At 42.1% G+C, this 20,401-nt stretch overlaps 1 protein-coding gene across 2 annotated transcripts in view; it reads left to right on the top strand.

The window, feature by feature from the left end:
- SMC1B (structural maintenance of chromosomes 1B) overlaps nt 1-18,277 on the top strand; it is an 81,177-nt gene extending 62,900 nt beyond the window's left edge. For both annotated transcript variants that reach the window (XM_024737532.1, XM_024737533.1), the window contains exons 16-25: nt 477-618; nt 1,482-1,627; nt 3,407-3,560; nt 7,160-7,258; nt 9,101-9,257; nt 9,757-9,911; nt 10,908-11,059; nt 13,175-13,244; nt 16,240-16,350; nt 17,710-18,277. In XM_024737532.1, the coding sequence (XP_024593300.1) occupies nt 477-618; nt 1,482-1,627; nt 3,407-3,560; nt 7,160-7,258; nt 9,101-9,257; nt 9,757-9,911; nt 10,908-11,059; nt 13,175-13,244; nt 16,240-16,350; nt 17,710-17,826 (1,303 nt within the window). In that variant the 3' untranslated portion in view covers nt 17,827-18,277. The remainder of the gene's footprint in view (nt 1-476; nt 619-1,481; nt 1,628-3,406; nt 3,561-7,159; nt 7,259-9,100; nt 9,258-9,756; nt 9,912-10,907; nt 11,060-13,174; nt 13,245-16,239; nt 16,351-17,709) is intronic.
- The last annotated feature ends 2,124 nt before the right edge of the window (nt 18,278-20,401 follow it).

A 20,401-nucleotide genomic window follows, 5' to 3' on the forward strand; every position in this document is an offset into this window, starting at 1 on the left:
GGAAGGAAACTATAGATTTTAAAGGATTTAAGAAACATATTCATATGCAGTGTATGAATCCTGATGCAGTTTTTTTTTAATTAATGAGACCCAGGAAATTTGGCAGTGATAGCATTTTGATATTAAAGATGTTATTATCATTTCTACCTATAGTAGTTTATGGTTATGTATTAAAAATCACTTCACTTTTGGAGATACATGTTAAAATATTTACAGATGAAATTATAAGATGTCTGAAATTTACTTTAGATAATCCAGTGGTGGGAAGGAGTGATGAGTGGGATTATAGATAAAACAAGATTGACCATGAATTGATACTTATTAGAGTTGGGTGACAGCTATATGGGAATTCATTATAGTATTCCCTTTATGTTTGTATTTGTTTGAAATTTTCCATAATAAAAACTAAAAAAGAGTTTAAAAAATAATTGAAGGACTCTGTTTACCACTTGTAATGCTTGACTTTATTATACTAGATTAGAATTTGAGAAACAAAATACTCGGCTTAATGTTCAACTTGAATATAGTCGCAATCAGCTGAAGAAAAAACTGAATAAGATTAACACATTAAAAGAAACTGTCCAGAAAGGTAGTGAAGACATCGATAACCTAAAGAAGGTAATTAATGATGGGTGGCTGAAGTCATTGAAATGATGACTATCTTCCATGATTAAACATTCGTTGAGTTCCTGAAAAATTCTAATAGTGATAGAAGGTGGGGGCAGGGTACACATTTGAGAAATACTTGAAGTACAGTCCACACAGCTTCATGAATTATTAGATGTTGGGAGGGGTGTGACACGGTGAGTCCTGAATTCTAACTTGGTGGATAGGAGGAGAGATTAAGGAGAGAAAATTCTGGACCTGTGGAGCATGACTTCCCTGTGTGACATCTAAATAGCAATTTCCAGCAGGTAGTTAGAGAGGACGTAGATAACAGAAGTCTAGGCCGGTTTAGGGGAGTAAATTGAATCCATATGTGAGTGGGTGAGGCTCCAACCAGAGAGGAAGGCAGTGAAGAGCAGTGGGGCGAGGATGGAGTTCTGGAAGGAGAGGCCACATAGGTTATGAAGAGGCCAGAAGGGGTGGTGTTACAGAAGCCCCAGAGAGGGAGGGAGAAGGAAGTGAGGAAAGTTGTCGAAAAGGTAAAGTCTGGAAAATGGCAATTTTCAAGAGGTCAAAATCTGGAAAATTGCCAATTAAGAGGTCATGGTAGCAAGGACATTTTCACTGGACAGTGGAAACAGAAGTCAGACGGCAGCAAGCTGAGAAATGAATCCAAAGTGAAAGAGAAAGGTAGGTAGTGATTACCCGGAAGTGTAAACAAGGGTGGGTCACGTTCTGTGGTAGAGGTTCAGGCAGCCTACAGGATAGGGGTTTACCTTGGAATGGCTGGTTTTGTTGTATTAATAATAAAATGATCTGTTGACCTTATTAATGTAGAAGATGGTAAATCTACAGTGTAAATCATCTCCATTCAGGCTGAAGAAAATTGTCTGAAAATTGTGGATGAACTCATGGAGAAACGGCAGCAACTTAAGGACATGGTTGTCACTCAGAATACCAACACTGAGAAAGTCCAAGCTCAAATTGAAGAGGAACGGAAGAAGTTTTTGGCAGTTGATAGGTGACTAAGAAGTTTATCAGAGTTTAAAAGATGTTTACCATCAATTTGAATTTTATTATAGGAAGTCTTATTATTTGAATATACACCCTTTGTTGCTTTTGGTCCCACATCACACCTGTCAAGCATTGCAGTTTGGGGAAAACCAAGAGAGGTGGTTATTGTTTAGAGTGAACAGTTCCTTTTGGTGGGTGAAAACATGGACCTATATAAAGAGTTCCTTTCCCTAAATCCCCTTGACACCAGTACCTTCCTGTTGGGGAGTCTCCTGCTAGTCTGTCTGTGTGACAAAGCATAGCAGGTGAGGCGCAGAATCTAGAACTACACTGCATGGTTCCATGCCCCAGTTTTGCCGCTTAGTTACTGTGCCTTCGTTTTCTCATCAGTAAAATGGGGATAATAATAGTGCCTACCTCGTAGAATAGTTGTAAGGATTAAATAAGTGAGTGTTCATATGGTACTTAGAACAGTACCTGTTACACAATAAGCAGGTATGTTTGCCATGATGATGACCAATAACACTTGGAGTCAGCTGGCTTGTTGCACCACAGTGACATCTGCTTTCCTGTGTGACTGACACAAACATAAGTGATCAGATGAAATGAGCTCTGTTTTTGCTCAACCTCTTGGCATTTCACAATTTCCCACAATGTTCAAAGACCTTTAGTATTTCAAGATACAGCCAGAAAATTCTTTGTCTAAAATTTTTGAGTGGAAGTAAGTTCATTTACTCTTGATTTTTTTTTAACTCGTATTTAGTTTAAACAGAACCACATCTCTGTCATCAGATTTTTAAAAGCCATATAATTCTTAATTTATTTAATTTTATTTCTGGTCCTTCTTCTGGATCCTCTTTAAAGTTCCACCTTGTTTCAACTGGTAAAACTCCCAAGTCCTCATTAAGATAGAAGGCATTACATTAGTGGTGGCAGTAAAAAAAGTTGAGACTGTCAGGTGCATAATGACTTAACTGGTAAGACATTTCTCTTGCTAAGAGACTCTTTCTCTTGGTTTGATGTTCTAAAATGTAGAAATTATACTGAAAGAGAAATGCAGCTTGAAAAATTGTACAGATTTAAAAATAAGGTAAGTGGGGCTTCCCTGGTGGCGCAGTGGTTAAGAATCCGCCTGCCAATGCAGGGGACACGAGTTCTATCCCTGGTCTGGGAAGATCCCACATGCTGCGGAGCAACTAAACCCGCGTACCACAACTGCTGAGCCTGCGCTCTAGAGTCCGCGAGCCACAGCTACTGAGCCCGCGTGCTGCAACTACTGGGCCTGCGCTCTAGAGCCCACGAGCCACAACTACTGAGCCCACGTGCCACAATTACTGAAGCCCGCGTGCCTAGAGCCTGTGCTCTGCAACAAGAGAAGCCACCGCAGTGAGAAGCCTGCGCACTGCCACAAAGAGTAGCCCCTGCTTGCCACAACTAGAGAAAGCCCGCGTGCAGGGACAAAGACCCAACCCAGCCAAAAATAATTAATTAATTAAAACAAAAATAAGGTAACTAGGAAAGCACTGTATTGGTGCTAGCCTGATTAAAGTAATAATGTTTATTATTGAAAATCCTCCCTTGGATTAAATAATTATATTCATGGCCTTTATCAGGAGTGTTAAAGTTTAAATTACAAGCATCCATGGGCTAACTCTGCAACTTAACAGCACTCATAAGAAAAAGTCTTTTTTTTTTTCATGTAAGTTTATAACATGTTTTTCTTCCTTGGTGCAACTTTACATAATGAGTAAAATATAATCACTTTTTCATATCTGTGTATTTACAGGGAAGTGGGAAAATGGCGAAAAAAAGTTGTAATCCTTCAAACTTCTCTGGAACAGAAGCGGTTAGAGAAACATAACATGTTGCTTGATTGCAAAGTTCAAGACATTGAAATACTTCTTTTGTTGGGGTCACTGGATGACATCATTGAAGTGGAGGTATTCTAGCAAATGATTTTAAAATATGTGCAGTTGTGTGGAACTTAATGTAAGGCCTTTGGCTGCTTAGTGAAGTTGCATCTATGCAGATTCTTCCTCTTGTTCTGAAGCTCCTTTAGGGGCAGAAAAAACGTCTCTAGGAGGGAAAAAGGGCAGGATGGTCCTCATGCCACAGGGCTGGGCATTTTGTGCAGTTCTATTTCTCTTGCTAATCCATGTCCTTTGAGCCCCACAGGATGGACCAGAGTCTCTTACCTGTGCACAGATGCCCAAGAGGGGTCAGAGACTTGAACCTTTTGGAGTTAGGGGTGCTGGGGAGGCGGTGTGAGCCACAGGCCAGGTGCCAGTGGCCTGCTGGCGTGAGCACTTCTCTGTACTCTGGTAACGTTGTCCATGGTGTGTGGAGGGGTCTTGCTCTGCACCTTCACTGACAACCTGAGGTGGTTCTCTCTCCGCAGAAGCGTGCCTCACTGAGTCTGTCCAGGTGGTGAGAGTGTGGGGGAGGGGAGGCAACAGCAGGCCCCACGGAGCCAGAGGGCGAGACCAGCGTCGGCCAGCGGTGGACGTTTCTCTGTTTGCCTCTTTCCTTTCTTCCTCGTCACGTTTGTACCACACAGTACTCTTTAGGCTGGCTGGAAGTTTATACACCCTTAGTTCTGTCACTCATGTTAAGAAAGATATGACTATACAGTTCAGGAAGAGTATCTTACTGTTAGCCAATCCAGAGGATGGTGAAAATAGTTATTTCTTTTACCTCTCAGATTATCTCTGAGTTCTTTAGTGAATCTCTGTGGTCTCCCTTCCACATCCCTCCTCCCCTTTCTGCTCTGCCCCCAGTCAGAAATCCATGCATTTCCATCCAATTTCTACTCCAGAAGAGGCCTTCAGTCCTTTGGGTTCTTCAATTTGAAGTAACTATAAAACAATTTTTCTCTTGCTAATATTGACCACTTCTCATAGCATAATTCTGGTGTGATATTATACTCAGACATCCTTTTTCTTGGGAATTCCCTGGCGGTCCAGTGGTTAGGACTCGGTGCTCTCACTGCCAGGCCCCCGGGGTTCGATCCCTGGATGGAGAACTAAGATCCCGCAAGCTGCGCAGCTCGGCCAAAAGTCTTTTTTCTCTATTTTAGCAGAGATCACATCCCAGATAGAAGGTAAGGAAAGGATAAGGAAAGGAGAAGACCCTTTGCTGGCCACAAGTGTCCTGAACCCCACTCAGATGGCTTTAAACGGGGAAAAGGCAGGTAAAGGGCTAGGGCTGGAATGGAGGCAGTCTCACACGTGACTCGGTCCAGGAATTTGAACACTGTCAAGGACTCTTTCTGGCTCAGTGTGTATTGGCTTTATTTTTTCAGATCAGCTTTCCTCGTGGGGCTGCAGCTGTAGCCACCAGCTTTGACCAGAGGGGAAAGACACCTCTCCCCTGCCCCCTCTCAGTTAGAAGAATCCTGGGGAAGAACTCTGGCTCATTCAGGGCCACGTGTCTGCTCTTAAAGGGTGCAGAGAGAGGGAAGGGAGGCATCTGTAACAGCAGAAGTGGATGGGAGCAGAAAAACAGTACTCACAATAATATAGAGAGAAATGGAAAGTGTTTAAAAGGCAGTGTCATTTTAGAAGAGGTTCGCCATGGAATAGTGCAGAGGGAGAAGCTGTTTTAACGACTGACATCTAGGTGAATGCTGTTGGTTAAGTACTCCTGCTGCTGCTTTGGTCCTATTCTCTCAGTTAGTGTGAACTTTCAGAAGTACTCTCCAACATGCCCACATGGGTGTGAAATTACTTGTTTATTAGTGTGAACGACTTTCATATTCATAGTGGGCTCTTTCAAAGCAGGTATTAATCCCTTAAGCCGGATTAATAGTGAATCATTATCTAAAAAGAAAACGTGATGGTTCTGCTCCACTTTGTGCTGATCAAGCCACACTGGGACACTGCATTCGCACACTAAGCACGGTGCTCTTTGAGAGTAAAGTGTCCACGATAGTGAAAAGGCCCCAACCGTGTCGTGCTGGGGAGAGAAGGCTTGGAGAATATGGTTATCCCTCGAAGAGAAGAAGGTCTGTCATAGAGGACGGACCCTACTTGTTCTTTCTGGTCCTAAGGGGGATACTAGGGCTGGGGGATTTAGGACAGAGTCAGATTTCTTCTACTAGGGAACACTTCCTACTAGAAAGAGGGAGGGCCTCTAGTGGGGAGTTCCCTGATTAAAATTTTACAAGACATCTAGTAGCAGCCATGTGATAGGGGTGCTATACAAGGTAGTGTATAAAGCCCAAAACAGAAAAGGCATTAGGTATAAATTGTGTCTCTCCAGAGGGCTGGACAAGGATCGCTGAATAGAATTAATTGTCTTACAACGGTTGTAAGGAATCATTGTCTTACAACCATTGTAAGGTAGAACCTGAGATTTCCCTTCCATTGGAGGTGTGCAGACAGAGGGTAAGTTACCTACATCTGCCAGGATTCTCATAGAAGATTCTTCTATTGTGGGGAAGACTACACCAGATCACTGGTTCCCAAAGCATACTGTGCACGTGAGGCATCTGGGGATCTTGTTTCCTAAGAGGTTGCATTGCTAATGCTCCCAGGCGAGGCCCGCTCTCGCTGGCCCACTGACCACACTTTGAATAGCAAGGCATCAGATGACCATGTAGAAGCTTCATACAAAATACGATGTTGAATCACATAAACAGGAACCATGAGATTCAGGGATTCAGCATTACATTTTGTATTCAAGTTCTGCTTCCTTGTGAACCATTTTAACATAAATATATTACATAAAATATAGACTTAATTCCAAAAGTAGTTTTATTGGGTTTGTTTCAGCTGAGAAGGTCTAGAAAAGAGTGAGTGACAAAGGGTTTCTTTTCTCTTAATTTGTAAGTCTTTGTTTTTGGTATCAGCATCACACCAAAGACCAACCTACAGCTGAGTAACTGCTCATGTATTTGTCCCTTCTTTCCTATTCCTCTCTCCATTCAGAGTGATATATATTGGAATGAAATATGTTGCTATGTTGTCAGCATTGCATTAGGCACTGAGACCACAGCAGTGAGTATAACTGCCAAAAATCCCTTCCTTCACATTCTACTAGGGGAGAGAGAGGCACAGAAGCAAAATGGTAAACAGGTACAATATTCATGTACTTGGTGATGCTGTAGGCTAAAGAAAATATATAAAGCAGGGAAGGGCATAGAGAGTATTGGTGGAGGAGAGTTTGCAATGTTAGATGCAGAGGCCACGGATGTCCTGAGAGAAGGCAGCTGGTTAGCAGACAACGTAGAAGATGAAGACATGCAGACATCTAGGGGAAGTGTGTCTAGGCAGAGGGCAGTGTGCCGGCCCTAAGGTGGACGTGTGCCTGGTCTGTTCAAGGAGGCCAGTGTAGCGGGAGCAGAGCGAGTACCAGGAAGACTGGCACAAAGTAAAGTTAAAGGGGAAGCAGAGGCCAGACCATCATGGCCTTGCAGGCCAACATAAGGTTTTAACTTTGAATCTGCATGAGGTGGCAATCAGCTGGAGACCTTGGGACAGACAGATGAGTAGAGATCACCATTTCAGATAACAAGGAAAGGGCTTCATATGTTTTTCAGTTGGGACCTGAAGCAGAAAGTACCCAGGCAACAATGGATATATATGAAAAAGAAGAAGCCATTGAGATAGACTACAGCTCTCTAAGAGAGGATTTGAAGGTAATTGAAAGATTTCTGTTGTTCATGACTAACTCATGGTAATAGTGAATATTTAAATACTGCAGAATAATTTTAGATGATAGAGCATAAATTTAGGGGAGAAAGTAGATTTCCTAATGGTTTTTTAAGAAATAGTCTAAATAGGTTACACATAAAATGTTTAAAACATTTAAAGTTTTTATATCACCGTTTCTGTGTGTTCTGTAGAACACCAATACCATGAAATGTCTTGCCAAAGAAGAAAAGTTTCTGTCAGTGTTTTGAAAGTCTTTTCCCTTCTTGGAGATTCAGAATGAATAGTAACGTCTTTGAGAAGTCCTGAAATAGACAAAAGTAGCCAACATACTCCAGCATCCTGAATTGCCCTGTCTGTGTCCCAGTGCAGTACCCTCAGTAGGCAACAAATCCTTCACAGCTACAGAGCACAAACCTGGAATCCAGTTTCATGGTCTCTTTAATTTAGCAGCTCTCACTCTTTCTCTTAACCCTATAGCCATATTTAGCTTTGTGTTTTGACTTCGTCCTGAAGCTGCTTCTCTCATGAGGGCAAAATGACTGTAGCCTTTCTTGGCCTTCCAGCCACCCAACCACAACCCTCAGAGAAGAGAGAGACTGCCTTTCGTAGTGGTGCTGTTCTAAAGATTGAAGAAAGGCTTTTCCACAAAGCTCTACCAATTGTCCTCTCATCACAGTGGCCTAAATTGGGTCACATGTTCATTCCTGACCAATCACTGTTGGGGGTGGGATGGACTTAGCTTTAGACCAAGCAGGGTTCCTGGGACGTATGAGGGAGATAGTCAAACATGGGCTCTGTTAGGAAGAAATGGAGAATGGACACCAGGTAGCAGTAGCTACCACATCTTCTAATTTCAGATGTTTCTAATATATTTTGTTAGATTTGTTGGGCTCTTTTCATTGTACTTGTGGTACTTTTGGCAATCAGAATAAAGTTCTTATCTATTTTATAGTCTATTCAGTGCTTTCGTATTTAGAAAGTCCTTCCCCACGACATTACTGACTAAATATTTATAAATATTTTCTTCCTGTTAGTGATTTTTTTGTTTTCACTCACCTATTTAATTAATCTGAAATTTATCTTTATATATGGTATGAGGTAAGAATCTGTTTTTTAAAAGGTACGTAAGTTAACCGGTTTACTAAACATCTTCTAAATAATTCTTTTCCCAATGAATTAACATGTCACCTTTATCGGATATTAATTAACCCCTCTGGGGGGGGGTTAAGAAAATTTTCCTGGAAGGTGATGCCTACATCACTTTTTCCCTTCTCTCTTCACTCAAGTTAGTTCTGCTCATTGTTTAGGTTTCAACTTAAGTGTTACCCCTCCAGATGGGTTGGATCCCTTCTGCCTGCCCCATAATACCTGTGCTTGCCTGGTGGAGGGTTTCGCACTGTTGCAGACGCCAGTTTGCATGTCTGACTTCCCTGTGAGCTCTTTAAGGGCAGGGACAGAATAGTTTTCATCACTGAATCCTCAGTGTCTAATACATAGTAGATGATCAATATTTTTTAATGAACGAGTAAATGAAGTGATACGTGAATTGTTACTTTTTTAGCCAGATTAAGAAAGATGAAGGTGCAGCGCGTTCCAAGAGAGCAGCATCTATGACTCTAGAGCTAGGAAAGAGCACAGCCAACTTCAGGAAGCTACAGCAGTGTGACCTGACCGCACTGCAGACTCAGAGAGGGCTGCAAAGGAGGGCAGGAGTGGATGCAGAGGGAAACGGGCCAGATCCCGAAGGGCCCTGTGCCTAATTATTGTACCTTAGCAGTTTGGATCTAAATGGCATGCTAACCATTGCTGTTCTTTGCCAATAATAGGCTCTAGAATCTGAAAAAGAAATTGAGGCCCACCTTAAACTCCTACGGCAACAAGTAGCATCCCGGGAAGATGTCCTGCTGAGGACAGCGGCCCCAAACCTCAGAGCCCCGGAGAACCTAAAGACTGTCAGAGACAAGTTTCAGGAGTACACAGACGGTGAAATTAAGCTTTAGTTGTTAGCAATATCATATTCATGGGCGTCAGGGGCTTTGATTTCTATAACATATACTAATAATCCCCCCTGAATTGTACATTTGTTTTTATTATATATATTTTTTCCTCTATTATCTTATAGCAATGTACTTTTAATACTGAATCACTAATTCCTTCCTTTTTGAAAAGCGTTCTGCTTTAATTTAAAGACAGGTGTATTGACTATTTTAGAATAGTGTCTTATTTCATACCAGCATAAGAGGCATATTAGATACTCTGTTGGAGTTTGTTATTATTATCTAAAAATCAGCCCTACCAGAAAAAGGGCTCATCAGTTTTAAGTCATTTTCTTGGAATTAATAATAGTTGAGGTGTTTTGAAGGTAGATTTTACTCAGACAACCAAACTCAAAATCTAGTTTAAAAACTATTTTATGCTTTAAAGGTGAAATAAGAGAAGCCCTTGGTGGTCTCCAAAATAAAGAACATTGATTCTCTCTTAGCTTTTGAGGCCAGCAGAAAGGAAGCCAGAATATGTAGGCAAGAGTTTGAACAGGTGAAAAAAAGGAGATACAATCTTTTCAGCCAATGTTTTGAGCACATCTCAGTCGCAATTGATCAGATCTACAAGAAGCTCTGCAGAAACAACAGTGCCCAAGTACGTATTTTTCACCTCAAATATGAGTGGGAACTTCATGTCGGTGGTGGTGTGTTTTTTTTTCTGGTGGGAAATCGCCACCACACTATCTGAATGACCCACTTACCGGGCAGAGTCAGCTCATGGAAATTGGTCATTGCAGTGACCTGTATTCTAGGTCCTACTCATTCCACCACTAACCAGCCTGGACAAGTCAGAATCTCTCTGGTCCTGCTTCTTCATCTGCAAAATGAATGGGTTAGATCATTTGGTTTCCAGGGTCTCTTTCAGTTCTGGAATTCTGTCACCTGTACTAATTTGATTTTATAACGCCGTCTCTGTAGTAAAGTTAGGGTGATGTAGATGATCTGGGGAAAATGGTTGATCTGGGGTCTGTGGAGTTGCCCAGAATAACAAAGGAGAGGGAAAGAACTAAAGGCAGCGTTCAAATCTAGATATGCCCCTTGTAACGGTAATCTCTCTGTTCCGTGATCAATAGCCACAGCAAATACTGTGGACTTGAATGTGGACTAAAGATGTAGATCTGATCTGATCTATCTGCTTTTCCCTCTTTCTCATGGGATTCTTTTATGACTGAGGTAATCCTGAATCATATATTTAGAATTTTCACCAAAAATAACTTATTTTCAGTAAAGTAAGACTGAAGGACAGGATTCATCAATATGGATTTGATGAAAGGACCAATGAAAGAACTGAATGAAGATTGCTTTAGTAAGACTGCTGCGTATGCTTCTGAGCTTTGGATGGCAGCCTGATGGGAAGGCCTTATCCTTTGTGTTAGAATGCTTTCCCTCTACTCCCCGCCCCAGACACCCTTGCTGTCTGTGATTACATATAGATAGAGCTAAATACATTATTTACAGGCATTGATATTTTTCCATCAAAATGGAGGAAAATCTAACCAAGAGTATTTTGTAGTTAAACTCTGTTGCAATTCCAAGTTGAAATTTACTAATAGCTTTTCTGATGCTGCTAAATAAATAACATGTGTTTCAGGCATTTCTTAGCCCAGAAAACCCAGAAGAGCCTTACTTGGAGGGAATTAGCTATAACTGTGTGGCCCCAGGCAAACGGTTCATGCCAATGGATAATTTGTCGGGGGGAGAAAAGTGTGTGGCAGCTTTGGCTCTCCTGTTTGCTGTGCACAGGTAAGGTCACAGTGAGCTATATGATTTTGCATCAGGGCAGAAACCAAATAGACCTTCCTACAGAAGATCTGTTAATTACTTGTCTTTAGTCATATTTAGCGTACGTGATACAAAACTTTTTTTCAGCCAGACAATTCAGGTTATGCTGTAGGCCTGTAACAATTTAGGCAGCAAATCTAAGAGAGAATTCAGTCTTCGACAGATTTTTATTCAATTTGTTATTATCAGTAGCTACTAACATTCCAGCTTCATAAAAGAAAGGAGAAAAAGGAGTATCAAATGGCCAGATGTGAAATCAGGATTGCCAAAAAACAGTACCAACAACAAAGCCAAACAAAATAAAAACACCTAACTTGTATATTATTTTCCTTGTCCCTATTCAGAGATCTGCTATTTAGCAAGGAATGTTAAACAAAGTATTTCTTGTGAAAAAAATGTTTAACCTCCTCATTTCCACTGATGATGGTGACACTTACGTTTGTAAAATAAAGCAAGGGAAAAAATGTTAGCTAAAATTAAGGCAATTAACTTTTGACATTGAAAGCATTAGATGAAGAACTAAGGTATAGATGATGCTGCCTCTCTATTTTCATGATCAGAAAGATCAACATAAAAGTTTTACAGCTGTTTTCTACTGGTCTCAAGAGGGAAAAGGAATTGACAGTTACAGGAAAGGAAAAGAAAATGCCATTAATGCAGGAGGACTTTGGGAAAAACAGGAGGCAGGAACTTAAACAAGAGCCTGTGTGAAGTAAATCTTAGCAGAATAAGACTAATACTAGGTGTCACCCCCATCCCGTTTATTCAACAGATATTTATTAAATATTTACTGTGTGTCGAGTGGTGTTAACAGACATTAGAAGGACTTCCTTGGTGGCCCAATGGCTAAGATTCCATGCTTCCAACGCAGGGGGCCTGGGTTCGATCCCTGGTCAGGGAACTAGATCCCACATACCGCAACTAAAGATCCCGTGTGCCGCAACCAAATAAATATTTTTTCAAAAATAGACATTAGAGACAGCAGTGAAGAAAACAAATTCCCTGCCTCAAAGATGCTTCCTTTTCGTTGAGGAAGACAGATGATAAATAAGGTGTATTAGTAAAGTAATTCTCTAATATAGAGACTATTAGAAAATGACAGATGCTATAGAGAAAATTAAAGAAGGGAATGGCGATAGTAACAGGGAAGGGTTTGCAATATTTAAAAGTCTTCTGGGAAGGCCTATTTGAAAAGGTAGTATCTCAGCAAAGATTTGAAGAAATTAAGGGAGCAAGTCACATGGATGGATGTTCTAGGGGAGAATTCTAAGGGAAGAATGTTCTAGACACGAGGAACAAGTGCAAAGGCCCTGAGGCCAGAGGGAGCCTGGCGCCTGTAGAGAATAGACTGTGTGCAGCAGTGGCAGGCCCAGGATTGGGAAACTCGTGTAGCAGTCAGACGGGAGGATCATGGCGGGTTTGGACCAGTGTGGGAGCAGACAGGGCGTGGGGTAGGAGGGGCCCTAATCAACGGGAGTGATAAGAGCTGCCATTCACTGAGCTGAAGAGGACCACAGGAGGGGTGGGTTTGAGGGGTAGGTGAGGAGTTTATTTTGCACAAGTTCAAGCTAGACACCCATATGGACTTGAGGAAGCTGTTGGACCCGTGAGGCCAGGGTTAAAGGGAGAGGTCAGAGCTATCAATAGAAGATGCTTAAAACCTCCAGAGCAGATGAAATCACCAAGGGAGCTAATCAGATAGAGGAGTGCTCTAAGCGCTGAGCCCCGAAGGCACTGCAGTGTCAAGAAGTTAGAGAGATGAGGAGGAGCTGGTAGGAGACTGGGGCCTGGAGCAGTGGGTGAGGCACCGGGCAGAGACCATGTCCTTGTCCTTGACGTCAGAGGAACGGGGAGGATCGCCCCCCCCCCCCCACGCCCCCAGTACCATCTGCAAAGGTCACCTGGGATGTGGACTGAGAATTGAGCGTTGCATTCACCGACATAGAGGTCATTGGTGACCTAGACAAAAGCATCCAAAAGGATGTGTTTTATTTATTTATCCTGAATACTCTTAGTCCTCTCCTCCAAGTCTTGTAAAACAAAGTTGTAACTTAAGCAATTATAATTTTTTTCTAGTTTTCGGCCTGCTCCATTCTTTGTTTTAGATGAAGTAGATGCAGCCCTGGACAACACTAACATTGGCAAAGTAAGTTCCTTTCTGCTTTTAATTTCCAGTACAGTGTCTGTAATTCAAGGACCATGATGCCAGCAGTCAGAAGGCAATTTACCCTGAACATATTTATTTGATAATTGCTGGTTAAAAATAGATTTTTCTAAGTTAAAAATCTAAAAACAAGATGATTCAGGGTAGTAGCTTTCATTCAAGGTTTAGGGGACCCTCAATGAGTTCCTGGGGAGTCAAGTGAGACTCACTCTACTGGATCCACAACATTGCTACTGGGTGACTTGCTTTTCCCTAAATCTAGGTTTTGGGGACCTAGTAGCAGACCTTAATAGTAGGCCACATGGCAAACAGGACCAAATCAGTGTTTAATAAAGTCCAAAAATAACATATCTAAAAAAATTCCAAAGGAATTAAAGTTCAAAATTCTGCTCCCCTTTGTTTATTAAAATTTATAGTCATTTACTACACTTGCACTGTTTTCAGTATTTGAGACCATGGGGGAACTAAGGACACAATTGAAAGTCAGCCTTAAAGATCAGTGCCTAGATACACAAAGCCACCTGAGAGACAGGCTCTCAGACCACACATCCTGACTGTAAATTTTTGACCCAAGAATGGGGCTCACCATGGACACGTGACCAAAGGATAGAGGCAAACACTGGCAGTGCCTGTCACTGCCCAGGGCTGGGACAGCTCCATCCTGCAGAGTCCCTGTGTTGTGGTCCTACTTCCAGAGCCATCCATTTCCAGAAATGGATGAATGAAATGACTGGGCTTTGCATTTACAGCTGCTTACAAGGAGGCTGCTCTGGTCATGCTGACAGATACATCTCTGTTAATTTGTAAACTGGCATTCTGGTTTATACCTTAGTCTTACGAGCTCGGTTAATGAGTCCAGCCCCGAGAGATGTAGTCAGTCTTGGGGTGCCACCCTGACAGGTTGAGTCTCTGAAACTGACCTCCCTGATTTCTTACTCTGTTGAACCTCATGTGTAATGCCTGGGAGAGTCGGGATTTTTCAGGAGCTGCAGCCTGGGGTAACTTCTAATTTTAGGCAACAGTGGTCATCTTTCAGATTTCCCAGGGTGTATTCATCTAACCCAAACCTCTCTAGGACCTTATCTATTTTTTAATACTTTTTTTTTAATTTTTATTTATTTATTTTTGGCTGCGTTGGGTCTTTGTTGCTGCGCTCAGACTTTCTCTAGTTTCTGCGAGTGGGGGCTACTCTTCATTGCGGTGCGCGGGCTTCTCATTGCGGTGGCTTCTCTTGTTGTGGAGCACCGGTTCTAGGTGTGCGGGCTTCAGTAGTTGTGGCTCGCGGACTCAGTAGCTGTGGTGCATGGGCTTAGTTGCTCCGCAGCATGTGGGGTCTTCCCAGACCAGGGCTCGAACCCGTGTCCCCTGCACTGGCAGGCGGACTCTTAACCACTGCGCCACCAGCCAAGTCCCGGACCTTGCTTTTTAAACGTGTCATAGCGTACATAAGAATAGCACATCAACACCACACTCACAGAAGTTAGAAAACAAATCCAAAGTCCCCCGCACGTTGTAGAGAACAGGCAAGAGCCACATTCTGTGACCTACCAGAGACTTCAGGATTACCGGGGGAAGAAGAAAACGGGAAGAAAAGAAAATCTTGATTTGTGTCTCTTGAATGCCAGCCGGTCTGCATCAGCTAACTGGACTCCATAGCCTCACTCATTTGGGAGGAATTTCCCCTCAGGTTAATTTTAGTACTTTGTATCCCATACCCTTTGTGTGTGGTCTGGGAGGTGGGTGGGATCCATCACTGTGGACTGCCCCTTCTCTCTGTAGCATTTAAGGGATCCATATCTTCTAGCAAAATCTAGATGTTCGTATTAGTGGCATCTTCACATACTAGGTCTTTCTTAAGACTTTTCTGTTTGCACCTATCCTATGTATTAAAAACCTCTTAATTTCCAGTTTCCCTTTGAGATTTATGTTCCTGGCACCCCTTGCTGAACTGAATATGAGCAGTGATGTAATATGAGCAGCTAGGAAGGCGCTTCCACTCCCTCTTGTGATCAGGGTGCCCAACATTTATCACAGGCAACTCTCCTAGCAAAATGCATGCCTTACATATTTGCATCCCGTCTCCTCTTCCATTCTATCAATATCCCAAGACTTTTTAAAGACCTGTATCATAGTGGCTGCCATTGCCTCTAATGCGGCAGTTCCTTCTATGAATTCAGCCTCTTAGCCCAAAGCCGTTTCCCTCCTCTCTCATCATTCACCTCAACTAGTGACTCATTCCTCAACCAGAGCTGCCATTCCTGCTTCCAGAACTTGTGTCCTTAGTATCTTGGGTGCAGTCAGGACCAATACACATGGAGAAGACACCCTCTGGAATTGCAGAGAGATCCAGGGAGTTGGCAAGTATCTTGTTAAACTGTGGTTTGAGTCTAAGTTCTTTATCATTCTCCAAATTCTGAGTAGTTTGTTCACCAAGACCCATTTCTATCCAGTCTATCTGTTCTTATTCTCATTCCTTGGAATTAAGCCTCCTGAAGGAGCTGTTGAGCTCCCCTCTAACCAAATGAGTTGATTATGGATTATGAATACATATATAATCGCCATATTTTTCCCGCCCTGAGGCTTTGTTGGCAATATAGGAAGTTGGAAGTTTAAATACCAGCCCTTCTTCACCCTCATAAGATATCTGAGTGGTAGTTTTATCTTGTTGTAAAGGTTGATTTCGTATTCACGTGATAGTATCTTAAGTTAGAGCTTTATTCTTAAAAAAATATCCTTCCAAGTTTTCAGGTATAGAATTAATGAGGTTTATATATTTTTTACTAACCTCTTATTTTACAATCTGAGCTATTTCCATTTCTGCAGTTTTAGTGGATTTACTGAATTAACAGAAAGGGAAGTAAGCGCCTTGTCACCTAAAATGGGCAGATTCAGAGACATGCAGAATCACTGTCCTCCAGACCCCGAGAGACAAGACCTTTCTTTACTGATGAAATGTGTGCTTTCTCCTCCCTCCCAGGTATCGAGTTATATCAAAGAGCAGACTCAGGAACAGTTTCAGATGATAATCATTTCCCTAAAAGAGGAGCTGTATTGCAAAGCTGATGCACTGATAGGCATCTATCCAGAGGTAAAGATAAGTAAATGGGGGAGAGGAATAAAATCACCTTAGAGGGTCCTGACAGCACAATTATAAGTTCCTAGTGAAGTCTATAGATACTGTTTGATTTCTGCAGTGTATAAATACAGGCTTAAATGATTTTTTAATCAAATAAGACTTAACAGTAACTACTCAGATATTTTTCCATGGCAGTACACAGAAACTTAAGATATATTTTAAGTGAAAAAGAAAATCGAAAATTGCAGAACAGTATGATAATTGTTTATAAAATAATAGTACATATTAACTTAGAATAAATTGTCAATATTGTTTCATATTTCTGTAATGTTTGAATGTTGTAGGCAAAAACAAATGCATTGTGGTAGAACAAGGAACTATTTATCTTCCAAAACTAACGAAGGAAAAAAAAAAAAAACAAAGAAATTGACAAGTTCCAAGTTGTATAGTAACTTCTAGAATTCAAACACACCTTTCTTGAGCCACCGAAAATACTTACCTGAGCTAATGAAGCAGGGCCACTCATTCAAATCATTCAATTCTTGGACAATTAGGTTTTGCTTCCTGTGTTTTCCTTTAAGCTAAGATAAAAATTAACTTCCCTTCCTGTGCCTAATTAATGTTAGGGGATCACTGGAGATACGCTGCCAGAGAGAAATGGAAGTTCTCATTACCAGTGTAGGCGAGGGATAAAACCGTTTCCTACCCAACTCAGGTTCTCTGGCTGGGGCCCTGTAAATTAGACCAGCAATAGATAGATTCACAAGAGAAAAACAGGTTATTAGTATGTGCATCATGTGTGCACACATGGGTACACCCAGCAATGAGTAACTCAAAGGGGTGGCTAGAACTTGGACTTATATACCATCCTAGGCTAAAATAAGGAAGAGTCTTGGGGCTTCTGGGCAGGGGAGGCAAGTGATGGGAAGGTGACCAGGAGAAGTACAGGAAACAAGGGCTGTTCAGTCAGATTTGCTCTGCAGACTGAGGTGCCTTCTCCACTGATAGAGTTAAGTGGAAAGGGTGTCATCTTTTACATAAATGTAAACTTCCTTTACAAAAGGAAAACCTGTGCCTGGTTTTTGGAGCTTTTCCTACATCTGCTGGTTTTCAGTAGCCTCTGGCTCAAAACAATCCACATGCAAAAGAGGCCTGTTTTCGGGTGGCATATTCAGGCACCCTTTACCAGATTAATATAAAACATAAATAAAGCCGATGTAAATGCAGAGGAGCAATACCTTTTGAGGTGGCTAGAAGGAGGTTCCTTTTCAAATGCAAATCTAGACTCACTGATGGCTCTTATTTTACATTTAATAGCACTTATTCCCTAAGTAAAGGAACTGACTTGTAACTGTCTTCTCTCCATTTCAGCATGATGACTGCATGTTCAGCCGAGTTTTGACCCTAGATCTGTCTCAGTATCCAGATACTGAAGACAGAGAAAGCAGCAGGAGGCCCGTTAGGACGCAGAATGCCCCTGTGCCGTAAGAGCAGAGTCACACAGCGGCCAGGCTAGTCACTGTTCTCACTCTGCCGTTCAACCCCACAGCACTCTTGAGTGACAGACTTCTGGAGCAAAAGCTAGACAGCCTGTGTGCCACTTATGAAAAAGCTTAATTGCTACCAGGCAAAGATGCTGTAGCTCACTTCCATTAAGGAGTGCCCAGGCCTGGCCCATTCCAGCAGGTAGTATTTTTTGTGAGTTAGCTCTGAATGAGTTTAAAAAAGAAACAACCATAGTTTTAACTTCTATTTTGAAAGCCAGTCAGAAAGTTTTCAAATCCTGCATCATCTTTACTCTGATCTCGCCTTGTATGTTTAAGTAATCTTTAAGGGAAACTCTTAGTTTCTAAGGTGTTAAACCTGTGTTTTATGGAAAATTATTTCAGAGGAACTGAAGTCAGTATTGAAAATGCCAATAAAAAAGTCTAATTTCAAATGTCTACCATCTACAGTTTTAGAAACAAAACTTTAAGGTGAAATTAAATTATGTCTCCTTCAATGCAATTTAAATTTTTCCGAATATAATTTCTGTTAAGGAAACACTGAAGAACACAGGTTTTCCCAAGTAACAACTGACTTCTTCACATAAACAGTCATCCTTACTATCTGTGGGCATCACGCATGCCAAAATCCAAGCACGCTCAAGCCCCTTATTTAAATTGGTGTATTTGCATACAACCTGTGCACATCCTGCCACATACTTTCAATCATCTCTACGTTATTTATAATGCCTAATACGATGTAAATGCTATGTAAGTAGTTGCCTGTATGCGGCAAATCCAAGTATTGATTTTTGGCATCTTTTTTCCCCCTATTTTTTTTTTTTTTTGGCTGCACCACGCGGCTTGCAGGATCGTATTCCCCCAACCAGGGATCGAACCCGCGACCCCTGCAGTGGAAGCACGGAGTCCTAACCAACCACTGGACCACCAGGGAATTCCCTTTCCTATTTTCGTTTTTGTTTTTGTTTTGCAGTACGCGGGCCTCTCACTGTTGTGGCCTCTCCTGTTGCGGAGCACAGGCTCCGGACACGCAGGCTCAGCGGCCATGGCTCACGGGCCCAGCCGCTCCGCGGCATGTGGGATCTTCCCGGACCGGGGCACGAACCCGTCCCCTGCATCGGCAGGCGGACTCTCAACCACTGCGCCACCAGGGAAGCCCCCCTTTCCTATTTTCAATCCAAGGTTGGTTGAATCCACAGATGTAGAACCCATGGAAACAGAAGGCCCACTGTACATTATTGGGGATAGGAAAGAAAGTTGCAGAGTTTTCAATAGTACTTCATTTCCATTTAAAAATGGAATTAAAAAATTCTAAGGTGCTGGTGGTCTTGTATTTAAGGCTACTTTGGGCCCAAGTGCTAATTAATTAATCAAGGAGTGGCCTCCTGAAGTAATGGAATCGCTTTTGAACAACATTCATTATTTCAGGTAAAACTTGCTTTCCTGTGCTCCATCAGCTAGTCTCTAAGAACTTGAGGCAGCAGAAGCCACTAGTCCTTTGTTCCTTTTTTCAGTGCTGGTAATACCATCTAAATCACCGCCGCCTTCTGCCTTGAAAGGCATCAGCTTTACATTGAAATGTCCCTTCGGTGACACGGAGCTCAGTGTAGACCCTTTTCTCTGCCTGGGCTGTTATCTCTGTCTCGTAACTTGGACTCGTGGATCGCCGGTGATCCTTGAGTAGGACCACTGTTTCGTTGTAACGCGGTACACCCACATTCCTGAAAACCCCGGTGCCATGCAAAACTGCACAGTGAAAACCACCGGCTGATGGGAAACATGGGGTCCAAAAAAAAAAAGACAGGAACTTAATAAATAGCTGGTTTTATACACACTAAGTAGTTAAGAAATTCACAAATACTAGAGCATATATGGCACTTCATCCCAAAAACACTCAGACGTTGGCTTGTGAAATGGGCAACTCATCGGGTGAAGCTTGCTGCTGAGGTCGAGTGGGGGAAGGCTCGTCTGAGGGAGCTGGCCAGGGCTGAGGGCTGGGCGGCGTATCCCCCGCAGCTCCGTGCAGCCGGCTGCAGTCTCCCGCCTTCACCTAGAGCAGGTCCAGCAAACTTCTTTAAGGGCCGGAGAGTCATACGTATTTCAGGCTTCGATGAGGAAGCAAAGAGGCTGTTGCGTAGGTGTCTATGTAACTATTATTTAAAATATAACCATTTAAAAATGTAAAAACTATTCCAGCTTGAGGCAGCAAACAAATCCATACTTAGTCACTCCCTGACTCAGTGTTTCTCAGAGGCAAAATTATAAGTAAGTGAACGAGTTATGCTCGGATTGTTTCTTTCTAACATATCAATCTTGTTGGAATAAATTTGCATTTAAAAATAAGAATCACAGCAGAACTGACTAGATATATTCACTCATTACAACAAGAAGGCCTCCGATTCTTCAGCATGGCACTCAGAGCTCGTCTTGAACTGGCTCTACTTTACTTTTCCAGTTTTATATCCTGTTTCACATCATTTTCCATGCTTGTAATATTGCTACACCCTACGTATGACCAACTTTCAAATTCACATATCTTGCCCGGATTGCACTTTATA

Source organism: Neophocaena asiaeorientalis, unplaced genomic scaffold, assembly GCF_003031525.2.
Source record: "Neophocaena asiaeorientalis asiaeorientalis breed wild unplaced genomic scaffold, Neophocaena_asiaeorientalis_V1.1 scaffold242, whole genome shotgun sequence".
Taxonomy (NCBI): Eukaryota; Metazoa; Chordata; class Mammalia; order Artiodactyla; family Phocoenidae; genus Neophocaena; species Neophocaena asiaeorientalis.